The sequence below is a fragment of the Corythoichthys intestinalis genome, chromosome 9, assembly GCF_030265065.1.
Source record: "Corythoichthys intestinalis isolate RoL2023-P3 chromosome 9, ASM3026506v1, whole genome shotgun sequence".
NCBI lineage: Eukaryota > Metazoa > Chordata > Actinopteri > Syngnathiformes > Syngnathidae > Corythoichthys > Corythoichthys intestinalis.
Window position 1 is genome coordinate 26,314,710 of NC_080403.1, and position 15,241 is coordinate 26,329,950.

At 41.4% G+C, this 15,241-nt stretch overlaps 1 protein-coding gene across 2 annotated transcripts in view; it reads right to left on the bottom strand.

Moving 5' to 3' along the window:
• Window positions 1–14,575, bottom strand: part of phc2b (polyhomeotic homolog 2b (Drosophila)) — a 160,159-nt gene extending 145,584 nt beyond the window's left edge. Inside the window, exon 1 of one of the 2 annotated variants that reach the window (XM_057844922.1) lies at window positions 977–1,115. In XM_057844922.1, coding sequence (XP_057700905.1) covers window positions 977–1,020 — 44 coding nt within the window. In that variant the 5' untranslated portion in view covers window positions 1,021–1,115. Of the gene's footprint in view, window positions 1–976; window positions 1,116–14,427 lie in introns of those variants that run through there. The other variant, XM_057844923.1, reaches the window with a different exon arrangement.
• Window positions 14,576–15,241: the final 666 nt, after the last annotated feature.

The window sequence follows — 15,241 nt, forward strand, 5'->3', positions numbered from 1 at the left end:
ATATGTTAAAAGTTGTGAGTGTGGATTTTTTTGTGTAAATATCCAAGCTAGATTTGAAGATAGATACATTTTAATTAAATATTTCATATTTTATCACTTAAGTAGTTTAAATCTTCACAATACATTTTAGCAACTTCTATGAAACCAGTCAAATTGGGTAACTATGTAGGCTAACTTGGCTATCAGCAGCAGTTATGTTTGTTTATTCTTATCAATGACACCAATCTTTGATGATTAAAGGCAGAAATAGATTTTGGTAAATGATTCAATCAATAATTATTTTTGGTAAATATAAAAACATCACCTCATAAAGACCTGGCATCCACAAATCACATTTTAGGTCATGTAGTTAAAAAAAAATCCGTCAAAACGGATTGGACATCTAGCGTCCAATGAGTTCCAGAATAATGTAACAGTAAATAACGTGATTTATACATGAGCCTTTTCGTTGACTAATCGCAAAAATATTCAGTGATTAGTCGACAATCAAAGTCATCGAATCCTATTTATTGCTCTATGCTTCCACTGTAGTTCTTCACTGCGGGGTTCTAGTTTAGGAAAGACACGTGGTATTGCTGTTCATCGTCGTGTTTCAATGACATCAATCTCACATTGACAGAATAACCAATTCTCTTTTTGAGGGAATGCATCACTTGAAAGTTGCGGCGTGAATACAACTATACCAACAACTACAGCAAGTCAACCGCAGCCTTCCTCCCCGCTTCAAGCGGATGTGATGTTTTCACATGGACAGACTTGCGTCTAGAGGATAACTCAAGAGAGGAGAGCCATTAAGAGGCTGTCAGAACCACAGATAGACAGACAGACTGGCTGGCTGGCTCCAACACAACACGAATGCCAAGAAGCCTCCATCAAGCACCAAAAATGAATATGTAATGGTGACTAGTCCAAATGTTTGTGCGCGTGTGAGGTGCTCAGCTGCTGAGACAAAGCCCCGCAACCCTGCTTCTCCTACCTCCTGTGGCCCCCCCAACGCGATGCAGGGGTATGATGCCCCATCCCCCGGGAGCGTGCTGTCCTACTTCAGGATGCTGCTCTTCTTTGTCTGCCTCCCCGCGAGCGCTTGCTTGGCTGACTGATTGACTGAACGACTGACTGACTGAATGCGTTTGTGCGAGCGTGCTATACCAGCCCACCCCCCCTTTCGGCCCCCTTCCTCCAACACCTTCACCTACCCCCTAATGCACGACGAGCTCGTCGTCCCGGCATCAACGCCCCGCTCCGCCATCCAGGCCGCAGCCTGCCTCCTGATTATGTGGTATCCTAGCGACAGCCAACGGGGTGACGGCGGAATCCCCGAGTAGGATGGCTTGCTGATTGGATAGTGGGATGCTCTCTAATGAAGATGATGGTGATGATGACGCCCCCTCCCCCTATGGTACCCCAATTTTTATTTATTTTTTTTGCATTTAAGCACAGACTCTCTGACATGACGCTAATATCGGTTCTGTTGTTCTGCACATTTCCGTTCTATATTAAGGCCTAAGAAAAGGATAATTTCCTCAAATTGTAACATTACAATAATTAAGCAGCAGCTATAAGAAAACTAATTTGGTGTCAGTCAGTTCGCAAGAATTTGAACAGCACGTAGACTGTCGCAGTAATACACTCAAAATTTGTTTGAATTTGGAAAGAGCCAGTGTTCACATCTTTCCCTCCAGGCAATTGACACCAAGGTATTTTGGTCCATTTAGTGGTTAGGTATGTTTTTTGTTTACTTAACTGCAAGTACCAGGTGTCCACTTGAAGCTTTAACACTCACAAGTCCAGGAATGAAACTTGATCGTAAACCTAAGACTCCTCTTGATGCGCCGAAATTGTCACACAACTAGGAACATCAGAATTATTTTAATAATTCACTAATTACCAATTCTTTTTCAATTAGTCCACTAATCGGCTCATAATAAAAATCAAGTCAATCAATCAAATCATATATCATGTCATATTACTGCAGGCTTGGCATCCCAGCTGTAAATGTGCATTGGTATCTGTCTGCTTTCCTCAAGGACTATAGAAATCAGAGCACATTTACTGGTAAGAGGCTCAAAGAAGAGGATTTGGATAATTTTTAGGTAAATAAGCGCAGTTTCACATGAAACCATAAGGACTAGGGTCCCATTGGAGACTTGCTTGCATCCACAAGCGAAGCAGGGTGCGTTTCAAGTGGACCAAGACCCATACAGGGTGACCCAAAAAAAAGTTTACACTCAGTTGACTGCTTGTTTAAAAGCCATTGAAACATATCTAAATAGGTTGTCATGCTCAAGTGATTCATTAAGGTCACCCAATGCAGCTGGTAATCTCTCGTCTCTACAATTCCTGTGCTTCTGCTGAAAATGAAGAAAACTTTAGCTGTACCTGAATTGCTACGTGCCGGTCTGACACCTACTGAGATTGCAGCAAATCTGAGAATATCCAGATGTGCAGTCTACAAAGTTAAAAAGAAGCTAAAAGATACTGGAACAGCCTCACGAAAACCTGGGTCTGGAAAACCCGATCTGTGCGGACCAAAAAGTTGATTGACAAGGTGATATGTGGCCACCCCAGAGTCCAGATCTCAATCCCCTGGATTATAGCATATGGGGAACTGTGGAGGACAGTGCCTGTAAGAAGCCACAAACTTCTGTGGCAGCCTTGGAGAGGTCCATTGTTAGATCTTGGGAAAAGATGACAGCATCCTACATAAAGAAGACCTGTCAAGCGTTCCGCAGGCGCCTGGAGGCTGTTGTGACACTTAAGGGAGGACACATTGAAAAATAGAGTGTACTGTACATGTTCTTTACAATAATGTATAATTTGTGATTAAATTCTAAGCTGAATAAACATGGCATTTAAATTGTATTATGGCAGTGTAAACCTTTTTTTGGGTCACCCTGTATTTTTGAGCGGACCAGAATTCTTTTGTTTGGTCCAACATATAGTTTGGATGCACATTCACATTTACAAAATGAAGCAGACTATCTGAGAAAAAGAACTTTGGTGTCGGACTCTCGGTTTAAAAAGGTGGTAGTGTGAAAGTGCCCAAGATATTGTCCTAACATTGTGTTCCCCACCACACATCACTAGCGTTGCTTGAGCACTCACCCTGCCCTATCACACTCCTATCCAACCAATCTTCCCTTTTCCTATCATTTTGGTTACTAAGTGAAGCTTGTCACGCTACTTACAATTAGGTAGCAAATGTATTCATACATGTGTTTGTATAACTAGTCTCTTTTTTCTTTTTTTCCTCTGTTCCACTAAACCATTTTCTGTCCAGCTGCATTTTCTGAATAAATAACACATTAGGAACAACCACAAAGTGAGTACACCAAACACCCGTGTGGCATGATAAAGCAGTTTTAACTTTTAAAGGCACTCAGAATAAACAATTTCCGTGTCAAAGTAGCTGAACAGGACAGACATGTGAGGTAAAAAAGATCAAAACAGTTAATTTGATAATGAATTAGTCGATCACTTGTGGCAGCCCCCACAGTCAAATATAAATTAAAAAATATATAGATAAAAATAAAGCCTTTGTAACTCCGTCAATGAACAAACTACTTTGATAATAATTTAATCATTTTCATAAAATGTAAATATAAAGTTTTCCAAAGGACACTGCATGTTCTGACGGTCACCATCATCAAAACCGGACTCTGCTAAAAACTAGGGACCTGCCGAGTTCTGATGATGAGTCTAAATCGGGGAGGGTGAACCGGTCCTCGAGCGCCACAGTCGGTCCTGGTCTTTGTTCCAACTGATCCAGCACAGACAGATTAACAATGAGGTTTCAGCAGAAAAAAGAAGAACCTGACTGCAATCAACTCATTGCACTTATAAAACACCAGATTGGGGAAAAGGTGTCCTCTTAACGGGTTGGAACAAAAACCTGCACCCACTGCGGCTCTTTGTGGAATAGTTTGTCCTCCACTGGCCTAAATTGTCACACATATGACAATTTTTGTTTTCAAAAGTGTATAAAAAACTTGTTAAAAAAAACATCCTTTCGAACTGACTTTTGAACTTCAGGAATTCAAAGCTCTCCCTGTTGGGAACACTTTATTCACGTGTACTCTGAGTAGATGGAATCAGAGGATAATTGCGTGCTTATGGCTTGCCCCATCACATTAAGACGGCACCCGCACGTCTGGCTCAGAGAAATGTAGCTGTCCCACTGAAACATTGTATTGATTGGGGCCGACCATGCATGAAGCTCATTGATTATCAACATCTAATTAGCATATAGATTAGCTGGAAGTGTGGCCAGAGATGCGGGCCACCAGTCTTGCACTTGCGAGGCAATGGGAGGGTCACCAAAAAGAAGAAAGGGACAATTATAGACCCTACTCACATGACGTCACAACCACGCCTCCGCGCCATATTGTCCGTCTACTCGTCGTGTTGATGCATTACCGCTACGCAAATTCCTGCTATTATGGAGTGTTTTTCTGCTCGTTAACATTAATAATCAAAATGGTGAAGGCGTGTGTGGCGGTTGGTTGTAATAACAGAGAAGATAGACAGAGAGACTTGAAGTTCTACCGTATTCCGAGAGATCCGGAGAGGAGAGAGAGATGGACTGCTGCAATTAAACGAGAAAACTGGGCTCCGAACGATTACCACGGATTATGTAGTAGTCATTTTATATCTGGTAAGATGCTTTTAATATATATTTAGAGGGTTTTGGGCTGACAACCACAATTAAGATCATTGCGAGGCTAATCGCCGACAACATACAGTTTCAAATTCAAGAACCTTATTTCTTCCACCATTACATTTTGAATAATATTTAGCTGGTACCAAGTGAAAGAAGCTGGCCTCGTCTACGGATCATCAGTTAAACAGGTGTGTCCAAAGGTTTTGCAAAGGGGGCCAGATTTGGTGTGGTAAAAATGCGGGGGGCTACCTTGACTGATTTACATAGAACAATATATTTAAACAAATTTTAGCAAGCCCTTCTGTGTGTCACATTTGCTTTATTATTTTTTATTTTTATTCATAATTTCAACAGTCTCGTCTTTGTGGCTTTCTCTTTCGACACTCGGACTCTTGCGAAATACTGCTGCTGTGAAAAAAAATAAACTAGCTTCAAGTTGCTATAATTTCTCGCTGCGTATCTTCCCTGTAATGTTGTCGTACATGTCAGCGTGTCTTGTTTAGTAATATTGCGTCACATCGAACTCTTTGAAAACAGCGACTGTCTCTTTGCAAATGAGGCAGACACAGTTGTTGCGTGTTTTATTGAAGAAATAGTCCAATATCCACCTATCCTTGAAGCGTCGGCCATCGCAGTCAACTTTTTTTTTTTTTTTTTTGATTGTCGCCATTTTAGAAATCACACAGGGTAATGTTGCTTAGAGTGCTGCTCTTAATGTTTTTCAAACTTTCGTGAGAATAGGCTGATTTTGTCTGGACAAGATAGTTGTAGATATCAGGGAAGCAGATGTCAGGCAGAGAGGGCGAAGACAGCAGGTCGAAAAATATCGATTTAGGCATCAAATATGGATCTGGTGAATGGATAGACTGAAGCTTTTCCACATAACGCCTTTCATGCAACGCATCCAATGAGTTTACAGCGTCTGAAAGCACTGGGGCTTCCATGAATTGCTCTATAAACTGAACGACTAATTGAAACCATTGAGAATAGGGCTAAACAGAGACGGACAATATGGCGGCCGGATACAGCGACACGTCATTCTGTGACGTTGGTGAGTAGGGTCTATAGGGTAGCTGCTTGATGATGAACCTCCAGTTTTGAACCTTGCTCCTGAAAGCATCAAGAGAACACTGGACTAAACAGAATGCTTTTTAACACTAGAAGTCCCAGAGAATTCTTGTACTCCTAATAGTCCCAAGCAATGGCCGATTTGGCCTCTACCCCGGAAAAAACCCAGAGATGGCCAAAATGGCCCAAGTGCTTTTGAAGTGGCAAGTCGTTGTCCGACAGACAAGAGCCATTCATATATGGGAATATTAGGAGTATTTGTCTTGGGGAAAGGCCGATTCGGCCTTTGCTGGGTCTTCTAGTGTTAATGAAGCGAGCAAAGGGTTTTCAAAATCAAATAAATACATGAATCTCTGTTTAAAAGGGAAAGTGAGCTCATCATTAGTTGCGACAACAATGGGGATGCCAGCAAGCTTTTGAAGTATACTGAAATATAGTGATTGCATCAAAAATTGACTCAATGCTTCAGCCACTTCAAGTGGTGTCGGTCCAAACAAGCTCGCTTGAGTCGCCTATCTTGTCCATTAAATATTTTATCTACTTCTCATTGAGGCTTATTGGGTTAATTCGGGGGTCAGCAAACCGCCGCTCTAGAGCCACATGCGGCTCTTGATCGCTGCCCTAGTAGCTCCCTGGAGCTTTTTCAAAAATGTTTGAAAATTGAAAAAGATAGGGGAGAGAAATATATATTTTGTTTTAATATGGTTTCTGTAGGAGGACAAACATGACACAAATACAGTGATGAAGTTAAACTCAAGGCAGCATCGTACAACAGAGTAGTCACGTGGTGGGTCATTCTCTATCGGATGCACTACAGGGAAAATAAACATCTATTCATGAAAGCTCATTATGTATTTGTAGTCATTTTGATTCAAGTAGGCTAATATAGCTAATGTAGATACATGCAACATGCGTTGCCTTCATTAGCCCCTTTCATACATACCGGAACTCCGGTTAATTCCCAGGATTTAAAACGGGTAGTCCTTATGTGTGAAAGCAATTTCCCAGGTCGACTGAAACAGAGATGACACGGACATTTACGGGGTTGTGTTCTAGTCTAATGTCCGGGACTAACCGGGACGTGGCATTTGTGAAAGCAGGTGTTTAATTCCGGGGTCACAGCGAGAAGGCTGATGACGTAAATATCATGGCGGGTCGATCGTCATTTCTTCTTTCTTCGCAGTGAGACGAAAAGCAGTAAACAAACATCGCAATTATCAACACGGCAAACTGGAAATAGCTAAATTAACTGGAAACATAACGAAATTAAATTGCACTGGATCATACAGCTGAGGAAGAGACAGTCCATCATTCATCTTTGGAAATGTGTGGTTTATTTTGTTGCCGATGCCCACCAAAAATTACGTAATGTCCAGGTTTTAAAATCCTGCCAGCCGCTCTCCGTGCACAGAGAGCTTCGAGTCGCCAACAAGGGACAGGTCTGAAAGTGTCAACCCCAGGTGTTTCCCGGGACACCTCTCCATGTCTGAAAGACATGATACGGGTAAATCCCACGTCACCTTACACAGGAATTTACAGGGATATAAGTCTGAAAGGGGCTATTTGTTAGGCTTATATAAGGCTTTAAATTTTTTGCAGCTCCAGACGTATTTGTTTATTTGGACTAATATGGCTCTTTCAACATTTTGGGTTGCTGACTCCTGGGATAATTAGTCATAATATGAGCCTTAGAGCGGTATGGTGGTTAGCGCGTCCACCTAAGTGTTCCGAGATGAAGGTTTCAATCCAAGCGTTGGTTTTCACCGGCCACTCCGGCATCCTACCACATCCCAAAATATGCATGTTAGGCTGATTAAACACTTTAAATTCTCCATAGGTGTGATCGTGAATGGTTGTTTGTTTACATGTTTCCTGTGATTGGCTGTCAACCAGTTCAATATGTACGCCGCCTCCTGCCCATAGTAGAGGTTAGATCGGGCTTAAAAAAATCCAGTCCGACCCGACCCGGCCCGCGGGTATTTAAGCCTGACCCAGCCCGATCAATTAACTTGATTGGCAGGCCCGAGCACGAATAAACCCGAAATGTTATGTTTTATTTGTAGGCGTGAGCCCGGAAAAAAAAAAAATTATGTTTTATTTGTAGGCCTGAGCCCGAACCCCCCAAATTTAATGTTTTATTTGTAAGGACTCAGGAGAAGGAGGAAATGCGGGCATGCGATGCGTGGTTGCGTTTTGTGTCATCACATTTGTGACGATGCCTGTGCATAATGATAAGAAATTAAAGCCTGTCTATCGTCACAAATTCTCCCAGTTAAACAAGACTGTAAGATGAATATTCAATAAACATTTATATCTTTTATATTTGTGTGTCTGTTCCATCAGGCTGGTAGGGAATTAGACATTTATTTTAATCTCTTCGAGTTGGCAGAAAAAAATGCAAGTTTACTCAATGTTTAAATAGTCTACATATTTTTCTGATCATTATAAATGCATTTACACAACTAAATAACACAGTTAAATAAGTTTTTCATATGAGAGCAAAGCGCCGCATTTGTTTACATTCAGCGAAGCCGACACAGATTTCTGCATAGCATCTTCAACAATCAATTTGAAGCCTTTTCATACCCCACTCCTACCACGGTGCATGTTTTTCTTTTCAAGTCCCCCGTCTTTACTTTGTTTTTCACTCCTTGCTGCTTCATATTGAAAAGGAAATACCAGGATGCGGACTCGCGGAGGGCGCCAGCGCGGGAGAGGAAGATTAAAAAGAGGGTGGGGCCACGGCATTTATGTGCGCAGGCATGCAGAGCGCCTTCTCTGTTTTATCCAATTTATTTATTTTATGACAAGTATTCCTTAGTTTAACATCCATACATCGTTTTAGTATAAATATATGATTATATATTTATTAAAAAAAAGTTAGCGAGAGAGAGAAAGTCGGCCTGACCCGACCCGAACGTAAATAATTGACATGTTGGGCCCGACCCGGCCCGAATGGCTCAAGATCTACAGTGGGGAGAACAAGTATGCAGTGTATCAAATACTTGTTCTCCCCACTGTATGTTCTAGCCCATAGCTAGCTGGGATAGGCTCCACTAAGAGTGTGACAATATCTCGATACAGCGATATATCGCGATATTTTGCAACCCGATGGGTTATCGATATGCTCCCGCCAAGAATCGATACTTTTATTTAACATATTGGCCATACAATGGAGTATGGATGCTGTAAACTGCTCAATGTTTGTTGAGCAATTCCTTGGCGGTCCACTAGGGGCGCTCGGGAGTGGCGGTGAGGGTAAAGTGCGCACAAGTTGTCTAGAGAAGAAGAGAGGACGCTCCATGTGGGTTGAAAAAATAAAAAAGCTCCGTGAGAACGGTGGAGGAAAAAATGAGAAAAATATTGCTACAAATCACACATGGGGACACACTTTAGATTTTACACCAACAAGAAAGGAAGTAAGGTGAACAAGGACTTTGCTGTATGCAAGAATTGTCTAAGAAAAATAAGTTTCACTGGGAGCTGGTGACGTAGTGGACACGGGAGTTTGTGAGCTTCGCTTTCATCACTTGAGGTAAGAAAGTTTTGCAATGTAATTGACTTTTTAATTCACATGTATTATTTTGATGACATTTGGTGTTGAATAATATAAAATAAACCAGGACCCTAAACTGGATGAAAATGAATATCGAACAAGCCCACATGAATTTACCGATTTATTTGATATTATTTGAGAACCAATTTCCATCTAGTTTACTACACAAACTGTTATTACTGTCATTTTGATACAATAAGCTATAAAAATGGTTTGAATAGGTTCCAAGATATATAAAGTGATGTGCATGATAATTAATGTAGCCTACATATTAATAATAGGTAATTATTGAATTTTTAATTTCTATACATTCAATTCATATTTTTTTTAATTCAATACTTCCAACACAAAAAAAAAAAATCAGGATTTAAACTCAAACGCTATGAAGTAGCTAATATTGTTTGTTTTATTTTGTTGTTTTTAAGGTGAGGAAGACTGTGACTGAGCAAGTCTGACATCTTAAATGCTGAAGCAGATAGTGGAAGTGCTCAAACCAAGCAACAAAGGTCATATACGAAGAAAAGACCCACCAATTTTATCATTGCCCCACTCCAAGCTCAACTGCTGACACCTACGGCACTTTTTATTTATTTATTTTTTTAAAGATTTAAAACTTTAAAGAAATTAAAGGTGCAATTCATCATGATCTCTCCAAGCGATATCAGTGGTCGTGGTTGGTTTCCTCTATATGTGCAGGGGCACAATTTGCAGTAGATTTATATTTTACAGCAATGTTGCACAGAAAAGGTGTCACTGTTTAATAAATGACTTAAACAGTATTTTTTCTATTTTTAAATATCTTTTTTTTTTCCTTTTTTTTCCGTTTCAACAGTTGTATCGTAGAATGTCATGTATCCAATTTCTGACCAATATATCGATAATCGCTGTATCGTGATATAATCGTTATCGTGAGCCTTGTATCGCGAATCGTATCGTATCGTGAGGTGCCCTGAGGTTCCCACTCCTAGGCTCCACCACCCCAATGACCTTCGGAAGGATGAAAGGTACAGAAAATGAATGAGTCTAGATTTTACACAAAATCCTGGCTGTGACCTAAAATGATTGACTTCATTGCGTATTTCGGTAATGTCCTTATCACACCTGAGTTGATTTTTGGTGTTCACCGAAGAAATAAATATCACAGAACATAGACTTTGAATGTTACTTTTACATTTTGTTGTGCCATAATGCGTGCTGGGAATCATCTAAAATGGAAGGGTTGGAAATCATTTAGATTTTTTCAGAAGCATGGACAGCTAGACAAAAATAGTGATGGCCAAATAAATAGACAATTGAGGAGATAGGAGAGATGTGTAGCCGTTTCGTAGTCCCTGCACAACTCATGTCAGATAACGGACCCCAACTTGTGTCAAAAGAAATGGTTGAATTCCAGAAGGCCAACATCACATCAAGTCTACTTCCTATCACCCGGCAACCAACGACTTGGCAGAGAGGTTTGTGCAGAGTCTGCAGACCCTCAAACATGCTCTCAAAGCATCACAAGGGCAAGGTACACTACATCAGAGACTACACGAATTTCTCCTCAAATACCAAACATCTTTGCATGCAACTACCAAGGTATCGCCAGCGGGCCTGTTTTCTCAAGAGCTAACTACTGGCATGGATCTGCTGAAACCACCAACCATGAGGGACACTGTTCAAATGGATCAACAGAAACAAGTCAAGTACAGAGACCTGCATTCCAAGAACCGAGTTTTTGCACCCGGTGAAGCTGTTATGGCCCGGAGTTATCAGAGTAAGGAAAAGTGGGCCCCTGCCACCTTTATTTCTCAAATTTGCCCTTTTTCCTACGCAGTTAAGACAGCTGATGGTGTTTGTCATCGCCGTGTGGATCACTTGTTGGCAACACCAGGCACTACTCCAGAACGGTCTAGTGTTTGGGATGATATAGCACTGTAATTATACCAGAAATGTCTAGCTTACTGGAGGTGTGAAAATCAAACAATCATGCAGTAATTGTGTCTAACTCAAACAATGCAGAAATAGAACTTGCTATGGTATTGGAACCTGTTTCCACAAGTGAAAAATCTGAAGTAAAGATACACGATAATATCGGCTACCGATAATTATCGGCCGATAATGGCAATTATGACGTCACACAGATAATACAGATAATAAAAAAATCAACCGATAATGCAATCCGATAATTATATACTTGATTTAGCCTCCAAATGTGCGCAACCAAGCAGTTTTCTCAACTTCTTCACTGCCGCCTGCTCAACCCCTCCCCTCTCTGAAGCCCCTGTGGGAGGAGGGGTTTAGGAGTACGGTGTCATAGAGGAGGCGGTGTTACACATCAGTGTTGAGGCGCTCTCACTAGCGTGCGTTGCTTTTCCAGTGTGGCTCTCGCCATCTACAAAAACAGTTCCTCAAGGCCTAAAGAAAGCGTCCTCATTGAACACCACTAGCACTAACCCAGCAGCCATTTAAAACTGCATCACAATGATTTCTGGAACGAATATGAGGCTGCTGCTAGCACGAATGCTAAAGCTATTGTTAACAAATAAACTATAAAGGAAGCTACGGGGCTTGTGACAATACAGAGACGCTGCGGTCCTCCCGGAGTCGGGGTGTTTGGGAATGCAGCCCAAAGCGAGTGGTAAACTCCCATCTATGGCTAAACACCTCACGAGATCGATAGTTGACAAGTAGCTCTCTTCCGATGGAGCCCGCTGGTCCGGCAGGCCGCCGCCTCGCCCTAGGCAGGTAGAGCATGAGAGCAGAGCCATGCACCGAATGCGCCGCAGCGAGTCGGCCGGAGCGGGCGGATATCCGGTACGAACTTAGCTGCCGCCGCCACTCCGGTTCGAGACAGAGGCCTGGCACGGGTGCTAATTTGGCAGCCGGGCGGACTGAAGGGCACAGGCACAAATTCCCGAAATGACCCGATAGCCAAACCCCTGGATGAAAAAATAATGCAGTTTATACGACCACGATTCTTCGTGAAAGACATGCCGATCACATCAGTTTTACCACTGACATTTACACAGGTGATGTCAACAAACCATGTTTATCATGACGGCACAGTGGTTAGTTGATAATTGTAACATGCACCAAACGACACAAAGAAGTCATCCAGTCAGTAATGCATTCAGTACGCTTTAAATTTATGACGTCTTAATCAGATCATTCTTCTTAAATCTAGTCAAATAATTTTCCCCATCTTGTTTGAGTGTTGAAGACTAGTTGAATGCGCCAGATTATTCCACTTACTTGAACTAAATATTGCAATTTGTTCTTATTAAGCCCAAACATCTAAAAAAAAATAAGGTCATTTTTCACCTAAATCAAGAAAAACTTGCTTTCAAATAATGTTTTGAACCATACATATTCTTGAATAAAGAACATTTCTGACAAGGTTTTTTTTTTTTTTTTTTTTAGGATTATGTATAATAATTTATTGCTTAAAATAAGGCTGTTAATCTTATTTTCAGCTGGCCATTTTTCTTCAAGAAATCTGAGTGAAATATACTTGAAGTGCTGCCAGTTAATTTAACTTATTTCCAATAGATTTACACTGAAAACAAGGGACTTTAACTAGTCTTAAGGAGCTGTGTTTTTGCTGTGTAGTAATGTTATACTTTAGGAATGGCATACTTTTAAAGCCATTTTTGTGCAACTTATGTATTTACTCTGTAAGTAATTGTTGCCAAAAGTTTACCATTACACAATGTCAGACAATTACACAATGTCAGACAATATTTATTTGTCTTTATTTAGATGTTGGAATTTACTACTACTACTACTTGTTCACATTTGATGTTGAAAAAAAAGAGCAATATTATTTTTGCACAGCAATATTTTCTCTTGTGTATACTTTAAAATTTTACATAAATCTTTAATAAAATTATCGGCTTGACATTATCAGTTATCGCTTGGATCGAGGAGGAAATTATCGGTTATCGGTATCGGCTGAAAAATGCATTATCGTGCATCACTAATCTGAAGTGACTGTTGAACGTTGTTATCCTGTACATGACAGGTGACCACCTGCTAGATTAGATTTATAGTAATGGAGGTTCTTTTGTGTTTATTTGTGGGACATGTTATGTGAGGGGGAGGAGATGTAACATTTATACTGTATCACACTGCTGTTGCCATAGTTGTGCGCCGTCTGTTGCTGTGGCATTATGGTAAAAAGGAACCTAAGTGATGAGTCGTGTGCACATGTGGTGAGAGGCTCACTGAATAAAGAAGTGTTGTTCCACTCAAGTCTCAGCCTTATTTGTACTTAGATTGAGGAAGTACATAACATGTAGCAATTCGTAAAAATCCATCCAGTACGTCATAGTGACATCAAATACACAAATGTAATTGACTGCTACCACCTTCACAATGCAGTGATGTTCAGGTGGAGCAGCAGTGGTAGCTCTCTCATGAATTAGTTTTATGGGCGTTATGTCAATGATAAATACAATATAATATATAAAAATATAATATAAATGGGTCTGCTACCAGCACATTCCCGCTCACAGCAATTCTTTTCATTCCTTTTATAAACTGAGAGATGGGCGCCTGGCTCAAGGGCACCTTGACAATCCAGAAGGAGATTCACATCGCTCCAACAACTAGTTGCAAAAGTCCAAGTCTTAACACATGAACTACTGTGTCCATAAACGTCAGAAATGTGGATGCAATGTTGTGGCCTTTTAGTGCCACTTTCCACTGCAGTCACGTGGTTGACCCACATGTGCATCGCGAATGTAAAACGGGGTGGGAGTTCAACGCGAGGTTAGTGTAGGGCCACGGCCACGCTGCTTTGACACATGCTTGTCAAAATAGCTCCTGTGACGTCGCGGGTGCACTTATGTTCCCCGCAAACGCCAATAACAAGGCAAGCAAATGGGGGCTTGTGCGATGCAACCGAGCTTGACAGCTCAATTTATGTCCCCCCCTCCTGCGTTTGTTTTCATTCGAGGCGTAACGTTGTGAACTCCTTCACACGACCGACTAAACATGAGCCCACGAAATTGGGGCATTGAGGAAAAACAAGACATAGTAGCGTTTTAACTTGGGATCGGATGTTTTAGCTAGCGAGGCAGCCTCCTGCGTTCCAGCACATAAGCGTACGAGAAAGCCATCCGTAACATTAAAATTTTAACCAAATAAGCCACCCATTTACCGTTGTCGTCAGGCTCAACGGGTCGCCCTTCCTTCTGGGTGTTGTGTCCCCTTCGTTCAGCCTACTACGTATTCCATTTCTGGCCCGCCGAAGAACCGCTAAACGCCAGCAGAAGCATAGCAATGGCAGAACTTTTTTTGCATTTGCATTCCACAGTGGTCACGTGACACAGAAGCTACCAATGAGCGGAAGAGCACCGGGTAATGGGGTCCCGCCCCCTTCTCGCTCAACCCTCTTCTCCTGTTACAAGGCCTGTCAAAGCGCCGTTTTGGTCTCTATGGCAACGTTTAAAGGTGCCGTACTAAACACTGAGCATACAGACTAAATTGTGATGCCTTGATTTACAAGTTGAAATCGTTCCACAAGAAAGCTCGTAATTGGAACCATTCGTATGTCAGATCATGTTTTACCATAAATCTTACTCAAGAAAAACGTGCAGCAGCTTTGTTTTGATTAACATTTATTGACACAATATGCTAACAAAACACTGTTTATGCAGCTGTCATATAGTTGCCTTGTAACATGAGAAACGGGAAGAGGAGACGGAAAAGGGGGGTAGGGGTCGCAATCATTTGCTCACAAATCCTGAATAATTCATCAGAGTACGATTTATTTGGTTGGGCCGTGACTTAATTAAGCTTATTGGTCCCCTGACACGACATGAACACTGTACTCAGCTGACCCCGCTCGAGGCAGATTTTTAGAGTCCGGGTTTCGAGGCCTGCAGAATACAGGATTTTAAACCTGTGCAATGTTTTGATTTCATTATTACAAAAGTCACTTTACAATTTGGGAACATACGGTGCTTATATGG